The sequence below is a fragment of the Mandrillus leucophaeus genome, unplaced genomic scaffold (assembly GCF_000951045.1).
Source record: "Mandrillus leucophaeus isolate KB7577 unplaced genomic scaffold, Mleu.le_1.0 Scaffold373, whole genome shotgun sequence".
NCBI classification, from domain to species: Eukaryota; Metazoa; Chordata; class Mammalia; order Primates; family Cercopithecidae; genus Mandrillus; species Mandrillus leucophaeus.
The window spans coordinates 1,456,176-1,468,923 of record NW_012103954.1 but is presented as its reverse complement, the minus strand read 5'-3'; the positions used below and the strand labels follow the sequence as shown (position 1 = coordinate 1,468,923).

Here is a 12,748-nt window from a genome sequence, read left to right as displayed (position 1 = left end):
GGGTGTGTGGGAGCGTGGATGGCTTCGGGCCCCACCAGTGCACAGCTCCACCCGGCGTGGCCTCCCTGGGGAGCGGGTGTGCAGGAGTCAGATGAGGGATGTCTGCTGCTCGTGGACCAGTGCTGTGGTGAGTGCCCCTCCCCCTCCCCTGAGGCCACCTCAGCGGAGCTGAACCGACCCAGCTGCAGCAAAATGCAGGCCCAAGTCCTTCTTAGTGGCTGCTGAAGATGAAGTTTCCGCACTAGGAAGAGTCCGATTCTGATTCCCCTCTCAGCCTCCTCCTGGCATGTCCTTGGCACCCTGGACCCCACGCCCAGGCTGCACCCTGGACCCCACACCCAGGCTGCACCATGGACCCCACGCCCAGGCTGCACACTGGACCCCACGCCCAGGCTGCATCATTCTCGTTCCCCTCACCTTCAGTCCCTGAGACCCACACCAGTCCCCGTGCTCTGCCCAAAGGCCAGATTCTCTGTGAAGCCTCGTCTAAGCCCTGCCCTGCCCTCCCCGATGTGCCATCCACTGCCCCAAAGAGCTGCTGTCTAAGCAGCCCTGGCACCGCGGCAGGGGGTCCAGGAGGGCAGGGCCACTGACTTCCAGAGTGATATCGCCTTAGGAAGGTGCGATGCATTGCCCAAGACAGAATCTGTACAGGGTGGACCAGACCATGAAGCACTGATGCCTGCCTGGGGTCGATGGTTCAGGCTGGCTGGATTGTAAGTATGTGTTACAGAGGAATTCACTTCACTTCGCCATTATGCTTTGCAAAATAAACACGTTTTGTCTGCTTTACCAGAGGCCAGAAGCCTGGGCAGCCCTTGCTCCAGCAGAGGCCTGTGGCTAACACAGAACACCGTGGGCTGTGGGGTCCAGGCCTCGGCAGAGTCCAGTTCTGAGCCGGGATTCAAGAGAGGCTCACAAGAGAGGAAGGGAGCCTCTCCCTCCATGTGGACACGCTACGTATGAGGCACGAAACACAGAGCAGCATAGCAGACACCACCCTGCTCTGACACTCACCTGCTTCACAAAGATGCTGAACAGGCAGAAGCAGGAGGACGTCACAGAAAGTCACCGTACCTCTGAATACAGAGGCACCACTACTGAAATGACACAGGGCGCCTCCCCAACAGGCTGAAAAACAACGGCAGCTGAATGCCGTGTCTTAGAGGCTGTCAGGTGGAGGATACTGAGGTCAAAGGGGAACCTGCTCAGGACAGGAGCCCTCATGAGCCTCACTCCACCACGCAGGGCTGAGTGCCAGAAACACACCCTCCATGGTGCCCGAGAGGGAATGCTTGAAGAAACAGCCTGAACTCAGCCTGAAGGAAACTCGGCCAAGCACGGAGGGAATTCCCGGCAATAAACCGATAAACCACAGGCAGCCCCACAGGTCACCAGGCAGGGATCTCTGCAGACTGGGAGCCAGCAAAAGCAAACACTGTTTCTAAAGGATGATTAATTACCTTTTCTGTGAAAGGAGCAATACAAAAATTGATCAGAAATATACTATTTAAGAAGAAACTACCAAGGAAATGAAGAATAAAAAGGATTTTTCTGTTCTGCCAGTTCGACTACATAACTGAGCCACGGAGATTAGAAGTAGCTACCAGTCATTTCTACGTACTTTGTGGTAGAGTAAGTGCCTCCTTGAGCAAAACCCACTTATTTTTAATATTCACTAATACCCTGTGCTCATACCCAAGGTCATAAATTAGCAGAATTCCCAGGAAAGCATTGCCTAGGATAAAGAAGAGACGCTGAATAATGAAAAGCAGCTGCACTTCTCATTCGGCATCAATACCACGTGACGTTTGATGGGGACTAACGTGGGATTAACTACACCCCTATTCATTAGGTTTTGTATCATTTTGTATAAAATTAGCAAAATGAATGCCCTTTGAATTCTACCACCAGGGTGATCTCCCTGCATTAATAACAGTAGAAGATGTCTGCAGCCTCCAGTCCTCAGGCCCTTGAGGGAACCAGACACAAGCAGCCACTGGGCTTCCAGGTAGCACCCAGCACTCCCAAGTAATTTCAACAGCAGGCTCTTGAGTTCCGTATGTTGATGACAAACACAGGCACCACCACACGTCCTTCCAAAGGTGTCCGCCCATCACCGTAGGGCATTTGTGATGACGCTATTAGGATTCCACATCACCTTTTAAAACTAGAAACCACAAGAAACTCCTTTTGAGTTTGAAACTCTTCCCTGCTATCACGTCAGCCTGTCTATGTCTCACCTGAAACTTGGTAAGAGGTTCCTCTTCACCGTGCTAAGCCCTTTCCCAAGGCCAATGGGCCAGTCACCATGCTAAGTGCTTTCCCGAGGCCAACTGGCCAGTCAACGTGCTAAGCACTCTCCCAAGGCCAAATGGGCCAGCACCACACGTGGGCATGTCCACTGCCTAACTGCAAGATCTTTGTGGTCACAAAATTCATTTTTATAATCTCTTGGTTTTTTTGTTTTTTGTTTGTTTTTGAGACAGGGTCTCCCTCTGTGGCCCAGGCTGGAGTCCAGTGCTGCAATCTTGGCTCACTGCAATCTCTGCCTCTTGGGTTCAACCGATTCTCCCACCTCAGCCTCCCAAGTAGCTGAGATTACAGGTTCGCGCCACCACATCCAGCTAATTTTTTTGTATTTTTAGTAGAGATGGGGTCTCACCATATTGGTCAGGCTGGTCTCGAACTCCCTACCTCAAGTGATCCGCCCACCTTGGCCTCCTAAAGTGCTAGGTTTACAGGCGTGAGCCACTGCGCCCGGTCAATCTGTTTCTTATATAGCATCAGGCACATTCATGACACCATAGAATTATTCAAAAATAGTTAAAAAACTAATTCTTTAAAAATTTTGCATGAATGTAAACAATTTTGCACACGTTCAACAAGCAAGAAACATTCCGACTTGCACAGCCACAGGAGTTAACATGGACGCACTGGTGCAAGTTAGCAAATTCAGGTGTTTAGAAAGTTGTCGATATGAGACACAAACTCAAACGTACATTTCCTGTGTGACTCCCCCTTGGTGCAGCACTTCGATAAATAACATGAACACATTAGAAATGACTGAGAAACTACCTTTCAAATAATCAACCTCATTTTCTCTAGACAGCCATAAAATAAATCAAAGGTCCTGGTCTGTGAGTACATTGTTACGGTTTTTAAAAAGATAACAAGATTGCCATTCCTAGCATCCTTGAGGTCCAGCAAACCTAATTTCAGTGGCGTTGCTCCCCGGTACTGGAGAAACTGCCAATCATGGAATAATTATCAATGCATTTTTGCATAATACCTGATCATGGATTTGGTCTTAAATATCTCCAATAATCAATCCTGACGGGGAACTGGAGCAAGCAAAACAGATGCCGTGGAGGGAGGGAGCTCCGGCAGCCACGAGGCGCTGAAGCCGTTGCTGGGACCCCCGTTCCTCCTTGCGCGGGAGTGTTTGGCATGGATCCCGCTGACTTTCTGCGCCGGGACCGCACTGGACCGCCCAGCTGGAGTAAGCTCTGCACCCCAGCTCCTCAAGCCTCACAGCAAAGTATGGCAGCAAAATGAGACTGGGGGTTCAACTCTCCACGAACCTTAAATCCGACTGCAGAAGTTTAGTACAACTTTGCAAAGCATTGTATTTCAACCACAAATTCTCAGCCCCCTAAATCACCACCTTGAGCAAAGGAGTTACTGAGGGCACGATGATGTCCCATAAACAAACCCACAGCAGCCAAAACAGATAGGACCAGCGATGTGCTCTATCCCGTAGAACATGGCGGCTACTTCCCGCCTTGGGAAAACTCTCATGGGAAAAAGAAACTTCCAAGTTTACAGGGCACCAGTGCAGTGACGCCTCAGTCAATGAGAGCTAAGTATCGAAATCCCGAAACAAACCAGAGTATTCTGCTGTATTTTACACTGGGAAAAAAAAGACATAAATTTAAGCAAAAAAAAAAAAAAAAAGTAAGTTCATAGATTTAGCAATCTAAAGGACTGGCTAAAAGCAAGAGTCATTTCCTGCTGTGGCTGGGTCCGTGGGTTCAGCTCCGTCTTATCAATGATTACAGAACGGGAGTGCCCTGCCACGGAGCGGCCCTAATGCACTGAAGGCCGCCAGGCTGAGGTTCTGTTACGCTTCCTATGTTTTTCTTACTAGGCAGGAAGATTAAACAATACAAGAGTTTCCAACAAGCTAAAAAAAAAAAAAAAGCCAGGTTGACAAAAATACAACATTGTGTCCACCACCCCATTTTGTTCTTCAAGACTCTGGTGAGTAAAGCGTTGTGTTTTTCACTTAATGACAATTATTAATCATATAACAAAGATCACTCAAGCTCTATCTGTAAGTACATCTCAAAAATGTGTGATTCGCAAGGCCCAGAACCCTGGGCTGTGAACAGTGAAACTGTCTGAAGTCAGCCGGTTTTTATTGAAACCTCCCGGATCCTTTGTGGTACCTGCACACCACAGTGAGGAGCAGGGCCAGTGTGTGCTCCTGGTCTGGTACAAAACAAAAAACCTCAAAGCAAAATTGCACATGCTCTGCACACACTGGGGTTACTACAAACACGAAATCTTCCTTTTCTAAAAGCCGGACTTGTTCTCGGTCACTTGCAGCCCTGTGTGTCCTGCCTTCTATCTGAGACAGTTCCACGCATCAGGGCGGCCCATCCCTCCCCAAACAGCGAAATCCCAGACGGTGCCCATGGACAGCCACATGGCCCTGCGACTGCCCCCTCGTCCCCGTCACTACACACCAGCTTTCCACGGAAACTGTGACCTTCCTTTGGGTTGCTCCCCGTGGGTACTGTGAGTCTCTCTCTGCCCTGGCTGTGCGTGTACGTTTGCGTGCGTGTGTGTGTGCGCACGTGTGTGTGCGTGTACACGTGTGTGTGGAAAGCACCTCACCTGTGGCCTTCTCCACATCCGCAGTGGTCACATTCTGGACATTGGCGCCCACTTTGAAGGTCACTGCTGGTCCGAGAACCCTGGAAGGGATAATTGAAAATAAGTTCGTAACGAAGTCAATGTGCCACACTGCTTTTCTGAAAACGACATGGAAAACACTGGTGTGTTTTTAAAAACACAAACATCCGAGGCCACTGCGGCTCCAGGCACAGACTCCACCGGACATTGGTTTTCTTTCACACCATGACCTTTGTTTCCGTTTGCCAAGAATTCCATTTTTGGGCTTCGCTTCTCCAAAACACACATCACAGTGTAATATGCTATCCTAAAAAATTCAAATCAGCCTCCAAACCCAACAGTAGCAAGCAGACATTCTAGCTAGGGAAAAAGAAAAGTTGTTATTGAAAGAGATTTTAGTCTCTGGTGCCCAAGGGAGATGTATGAATCAAGAGCAGAGAGGAAAGAGACTAGTATTGTTAAAATTCTTTTGACAGGAACCATTTAAAAAACTACCAAAGTCATTAAGAACTACTCTGTATAAAAACAACTGGCAGGGAATTGCTAGACAGGAATTATCAAAATTGTCTGAAGCTTCCTAAATGCTATGTCAACCACAATTTTGAAAAAATACATTACTTTTTAAACCATCTAATTCATCTGAAGACCCCACATGCAGTAGGAACTGGTTATTGTGCCTACAGCCATCGCAAAATGAATTAGGAGTCCAGCGTCTTCCCAAAGACAGATGGACCGACCCCATGTCCACAGACAACAGCCGTAGACAGCTCTTCCCGGAACGGACCCCTTAAATGTCTTCTAAGGAGTAAATCCCCAGAACCGACAGGAAATGCAAAGAGGACCCAATTGAGGTGGGAGACGGCAGCTAAGACTGTTGCCTCCTGGTCCCTGGGAGGTGCCTGCACTCCCATCTAAGCCGTTAAACTGTGGGTACCATATGGCCCACGGTCCCTTCTGTCCCCACTGCAGCCACACACCCTTGCTGACGGGTACAAGCCCAGCTGGTCAGAAGTGCCACAGGTTGGCCGCCTCCCCTCCCTCCCCTGCACCCGCCTCCCCTCCCTCCCTCCACCACAGGCTCATCCCAAGGCAGCATATGACACCCAGGCCATGGACGTTGCACCCAAAATCCTTTCAACCTCACATGTATTTGTGATTCAAATATCTGCGCTCATGATACATTAGTCCCAACCTCTGGTCTTCCTCCCTGGGATTTTTGCTCATTCTCCCGGCCAGGGGCAGCTCTCCCGCGTGCAAGCCCTTGGTGGAGGGGAGAGGGGACTGCTGCGCCATCGTGAGGCAGCAAAGTTACCATCCTACACCACGGCCATGGCTGAACATTCCACGTGGAAGTCTCAGCATCACTTTGAACTCAGCGAGGTCTGCCTTGAATCAGCGCCTGCTCTGAGGAGCAAACAGCGTTCTAACCTTACGGATATTCCCTTCGGCTTCCTTATGCCAGAAATATCCAGCTAGTCACCAAATTCTGCGGAAACCCTTGGAAAATGCACCACACCCACCACTGTCTCTTGGTTCCCACTGTGATGCTTCTAGCCCAAGCCTGTGCCCTGTCACAGCAGAGCGAAGTGACTTCCTGCGTCCAGCTCTACTGCACCCAAAATGTCCTTGGAAGTCGCCTCCAGGGCTGACCACAGAGCAGGAGCTGGTGTCTTCTCGAGCCCAGGTTAAAGTCTCAGCCGCAGGCCCCAGGCCTGTCTATGGTGCCTCAGCTGGGCCCTCTGCTGGTCCCCACTATGGGCCCCCAGATAGGAGGAGGCCACTCCCTCCCTGGACTGCAGCTCTCCTGCCAACGATGTCCTGCTCGCTCATGAGTGCCGAGTTCTGCCCCCTCTCAAAGCCCTACTCCCGAGTGAGGACTGTGAGAGTGGCCGATTCTCCCTGTCTCCAAAATCTTCCACAAGGGCCCTGAGTGCCTGACACTTGTACTCAAATGGCACATCAGATGTTTATAGATGTTTCCTTCTTTCCGAGCAGAGGATGGGCTCTTTGAGGCATGATTCCTGCCAGGGCCTCACCCACGCAGGAGACGATCGATTCATATTTGTGACCGGTTCGACATTTCGGTTGAATGGTTTTCTAAAATTAAGAGGAAGTCCTCATTAACACAAGCAGCTCTCACGTACCCCCGAAACAGCGCTGAGGACAGACAGCTCAGCCACAGGGCTTCCAGCTCACACACAGCTTCTGTGAAACTGAGTCTCGACCACAGACAACGCTGAGGACAGAGAGCTCAGCCACAGGGCTTCCAGCTCACACACAGCTTCTGTGAAACTGAGTCTCGACCACAGACAACGCTGAGGACAGAGAGCTCAGCCACAGGGCTTCCAGCCTACACACAGCTTCTGTGAAACTGAGTCTCGACCACAGACAACGCTGAGGACAGAGAGCTCAGCCACAGGGCTTCCAGCCTACACACAGCTTCTGTGAAACTGTGAGTCTGGACCACATCTGGATTCCCTGACAGATGGGATTGGAATTTCCTAAACCTAATTTTTCCCTCAGGTGCTGAAAGTTTCCTCTAAAGGCTATGAGCAAGAGGTTCTTGGTTTCTCAGAGTCCAAAAACCCAGCCGCCTATGCTATGAAGAAGCATGTGACCGACACATGGCCCCATATTTCCCGGTGGGGGCCGCAGGAGAGAGCCACATAGCCCGCATCCTTCCTCACATGCAAGCTGAGCGTCACCATCGCGTGGGGCCGCGGTGGTCGCCAGGGAGTGCTCCTGACACCCTCGGGGCATATCTTGCAGGTGGTGAGCACCCAGTGACCTTCGCTGTCAGCACCAGCGAGACCAGGCGCCTGCGGCCACGATGCACTGACCCTGGCTCTGGTCCTTGTGCTCTCAGGAACCCTGCGGGAGGACGGGACATGAGGAGCCATCTCCAGAGGAGACTCAGAGGGTCGGTAACGTGACCCCACCTGCATAACCTTCCCTAACCGGAATACATGCAAGCTCCTCCCTAAAACCCACAGCAGCTGCTCTGATGTGGGAGAACGTCTCTATCCCGAGGCCCCGCTGCAGGTCTAACTCCGTGAGTCACTGTTCTGTGGCCCTCCTGGGCCTTGCCGCTGGGCCTCAGTTTACTCAGCTGTCAAGTGCAGCAAGACCCACAGGTCCTCTTGGACTTGCTCTACCTAGAAGACTCTGGTTTTCAATAAACTCTGGTGCCCAGGCCCAGCGGGTCTGCAGTAAACAGGGGCGACACTGGGCGCTCCAGAGCTGAGCTGCTGGCTCTGTCCCCAGCACCATCAGCAGCAGAGATTCCTCCCAGCAGGCAGAACGTGCCCTAGCGTTTGTTACCACCCCCCCACCCATGTCTGCTCTGCAGGTGGCAGATGGCTGAGTGCTGTGTGGTCCAAGTGAGAGGCTTCTGGGGAGGGAGTAAGGTCAGCCTTCCCACCAACTTCTTTCTAACCAGGGAGCCTTGGTCGTCTCTGCTATCTTGTTTAGCTTTCTGTCTCTTTAGACATTTGGGGAAAATTGAGTAAATCCCATGTGCATATTGCTGGCCTAAAAAGGGGAATTTCTGTACTAATCGGGAAATAAAAAGGAAAACACAGATGCCCAGAGCCCTGCAGAGTCTCTTAGGAGCCAGTATCGCACCTAAGGTTACAGCTCTCGGGGAGAAAGCAAGTTTTTCTTGAGCACGTTTGCTTCCTGACAAGCAGCGTTTGTCACACATGGCACGTCAGGCATACGCGTACCAGATCTACTGCGGTTAAAGCGGCAGCAAAGGATTAGGGTTACGATCCGGTAAAAGTTATTGAAGCAGACATATGGAAACCCAGACATTAAGTTACACGGAAACATCTAGGTTTAACGAAGAAACAGTTACTAATTTTGACTTTCACATTTTCATTCAGATTCAACAAATAATGACTGAGAATACCACACTCAGTTCTCATTCTTCCAGGCAGCTGTGTTCTCCAAAGTCATCAGAAAGCAGATACTGAGCTATTGTTCCTACGGGAAACAGAGGGTGAGGCTCCTGTGAGCCTCTGGACACAAGTGTTTTTGTCAACTGATGGGCGTATTACCTTGTTTTATGTGTGTTTCTACTCAAAGTAGATTCATTGAATGTATGTGGTTGAGTTATGAATGCTGAGCTCACAGCATGCCCCCACGACGCCCATCCACACCCTCGAGGCCCACCCACACCGACGACGCCCACCCACACCCTCGAGGCCCATCCACACCGACGCCCACCCACGCCCGCGATGCCCACCCACACCCACGACGCCCACCCACGCCCATGACACCCACCCACACCTGTGACACCCACCCACACACACGACGCCCATCCACACCCATGACGACTCCCGTCCACACGCACGACGCCCGTCCACACCCATGGCGACTCCCGTCCACGCGCACGACGCCTGTCCATGCGCACGACGCCCATCCACACAGGTGTCTTCTCCATCAGGCATGTTGTCACCATGTGTCCCAGCCTCACACACAATTAGCACACTTCCTTCCCATTACTGCTTTGGCTTTGAAGCATACTGTGAAATTCTTCATGGCCCCTTCTCCACCAGGCCCTCCTTACACAGTGCTCACCTATCTAATTACGGACCTGCTTAAAAACTCCAGGGGCCAATTTTCAAACAGAACAGGCAGAGAGACCCAGCTGCAGAATCCTCTGCTGAGTGGGAGTTAGGAACAGGTAGCCCACCGCTCCCAGACTGAAGTCACAATGACACAAACGAGGCCTCCGCACATGATGAGATAACCATCAGAAAGACACAGCCCGGCGTCCTCCTGCACTACACACAGCTCCACGCCTTTTCCTCCTTAAACCCCTCACTCAGCCAAAAAGGGGGAATGACCTGTTAAAGGCATGAGCCTGGCCATTCCCTAACTGCCAGCATTTGAGTAATAACTGCTTTCCTCCGCCCACACCTCACTCTCACGTTTTCGGCCTCTGAGTGGCAAACAGCGGACCTGAGCCAGTTACAGCACTAGGAACAGAGTCAGCATTCAGCACTGTGCTGGGGCCACTTAAACAACAAAACCACCAACGAAATGCACAAAAATTGTGGGAAATGTGGCACTCAATAGACCCTGAAGAGGAGCCATGTTTTACAGTATGAGCTGAAACGAGAAGGCAGGGCTCTCCTCTCCTACCAGAGCACGGGTGCCTCAGGCAACCTGAACCTCACGGCTGTGTGTGTGTCCAGGAATGACTTCGGCATTAGCATTGATTTGGGGATTACAAATTAATCACAAATACAGAATCTGCGAATGATCAGGATCATCTACCACCTAGCATCTGTGTTGAAACGCTTTCACACACATCAACAACCTTATTATTTTCTTCACATTTTACAGTTTTATACTGTAGAGAGGATGGGAGCACTGGAGCTTACAAGACTTATGATCCAATTGTTTGTTTAGCCACCACTTCCTCGTGGGGCGATTTTGCGTGTTACATTATTTACCCTGCAAAATCAGGGGAACAAGACAAACCTTGCAGGGCTGTTGGAGGATCGGGCAGGATAGCTGACATGTGACAGGGTTCCTCTGAACCACAGCTGTCGGTCTGTGCCCTGCTCAGGAGGGGTCTGCTCCTCCTCTGAATTCTTCCATAAAATCTACTCTCTAAATTGACTGCACCTTGTGTGGGTTCACGCAGTCCCCGTACACTGTACTGCTTTCTGGGGGAGCCTGGTTGCTTTCCTTCTGGAAGGACGTGGTTGAGACAAGGGAGGAGATTGTCTCTTTCCAGACTCTGGACAGTGGAGTGCAGATCTCACGAGGAATCTGTAAATGGCCACTTCAGGGCAGATCTTGAGAGTGTCATCCCGACGGTTGTGCCAGGCACACCTATGGTAAGGAACATCTGATCTAAGAGCATGTGGAATTTCTGAGTCATTGTTCCTGGGAGAACCAGCTACCTTTTGACATTCAAATTCACATATTGTGAAAGGTGACTCCTATTTATGGTGAAAGAAATGCCAAAAAGGAATGCCGCCCATTCAGATGCAAACCCTTCTTCCCCCGACGAAAGAGGGAGTCTTCACACACATCCTTCTTCCCCTGACGAAAGAAAGAGTCTTCACACACATCCTTCTTCCCCTGATTAAAGACGGAGTCTTCACACACATCCTTCTTCCCCTGACGAAAGAAAGAGTCTTCACACACATCCTTCTTCCCCTGACGAAAGAGGGAGGCTTCACACACATCCTTCTTCCCCTGACGAAAGAGGGGGTCTTCACACACATCCTTCTTCCCCCGATGAAAGAGGGAGGCTTCACACACATCCTTCTTCCCCTGATTAAAGAGGGGGTCTTCACACACATCCTTCTTCCCCTGATTAAAGAGGGGGTCTTCACACACATCCTTCTTCCCCTGACGAAAGGTCTTCACACACATCCTTCTTCCCCTGATTAAAGAGGGGGTCTTCACACACATCTGCAGCCTAGAGCCCTCAGAGGTGTGATACTTGAACAATGTGTTCACATGGGCCCCATGAAGAATATATTAGGAGAAACAAAAGCTATTTATTGCCACTAGGAGTCATCTCCCAATTGGGCTGGAAATAACATGAAAAAGTATATCCCTGAGATTCTACAGAATTCACTGACTTAAAACTACCTTTAACCAAAATAAGCAAACCATATATGTTGTGCATAGATAAGAGATCATTTCGTCACTGTAATTTTAGCTATAGTTACCTCTATTTTAAATATCATTCCATTTATTCCTGAGTTATCACTCAGTGGTTCTACTTGATAGTTTACTACATATTGATAATTGCTCATTTCTTTTTATGGTCATAAAACATGCCAACAAAGAAGAGAAGTGGCATCTAGCATTTTAACACTGATTTTATTGCTTGTGTTCTAGGATACTCCTATCACTCAAGACTTATGAGGCAAACATATCAGCCCTCCACCAACCAGACTATTGAGTATAAGAGTTCTGCGTAAAAGGCCTTTTCTTAACTAAGGACTATTTGGAAATCTCTTTTTCCCCTACTTTTATGAGTGAAATAATTTAAAAACACATATAATTATCTGCCTTTAGAACATCAATATACTGATGTACCGATATTTGTCGTCTTAGCAATCATGCATCTCAAGGTGATTTTCTGAATATTAGCTTTCAGGACATGACACTTTAACCACAGAAAACACTGAGCTCCATCTGTCCTTAGACCAGCCGTTCAGTTGAAAATGCAGAAGATGAACAAATCTCTGACAAAAGCTTCCATGTTTCGGAAATGGTTTTCCATAAGAACTGAGGCTTCCGTTTGGTTGTGTTAGTCTGGGAGTTATTATTTCTCTCTGGTAATGACTTAGACATAACACAGGTTTATTTGTATCAAGTCAACCTATAAGGGCTACAATAAATGTAACACATTTGACTAGAGTTTTCCAAACAGATACTGCCTAAGCAGCAGTGAAGAAGTTTGTCATCAGTTTAAATAAAGACAAGCCTCAGGTACTAGATTCCCTTGACTTTTTGTGGATAAAGAGAAGACAGCCAAGGCGCATATGGCAAGAAATATAGTTTTAAAGTTAACCATTTAATGTTGATGCTTCACAACCAACATAAAAGTAAATGCTTCTCTTTTCAACTGGTGAATTTTCTTGAAAGTTGTTTAGAAATGAAAAAAAAGAAAACTTCCGTAGACTGTTTTTTGTTTGTTAATTTTACTAGCATGCTCTCTGTTGGCTTGACAGACTGACCTGTGCTTTGTCTATTTGACACCTGGATTTGGGGTGAAGCCCATAACATGAATAGATGGGTGAGTGAGGGATAGGTGATAGACGGATGGGTAGAGAGATGGTTGGGTGGGTGG

At 49.2% G+C, this 12,748-nt stretch overlaps 1 protein-coding gene across 1 annotated transcript in view; it reads right to left on the bottom strand.

The window, feature by feature from the left end:
- The window catches only part of PTPRN2 (protein tyrosine phosphatase, receptor type, N polypeptide 2), a 362,338-nt gene that overhangs the window by 1,594 nt on the left and 347,996 nt on the right, over window positions 1-12,748 (bottom strand). Inside the window, exons 10-12 of the mRNA XM_011990197.1 lie at window positions 4,903-4,982; window positions 3,339-3,468; window positions 1,018-1,033 (exon numbers count right to left, since the gene is read on the bottom strand). Of these exons, the coding sequence (XP_011845587.1) occupies window positions 1,018-1,033; window positions 3,339-3,468; window positions 4,903-4,982 (226 nt within the window). The remainder of the gene's footprint in view (window positions 1-1,017; window positions 1,034-3,338; window positions 3,469-4,902; window positions 4,983-12,748) is intronic.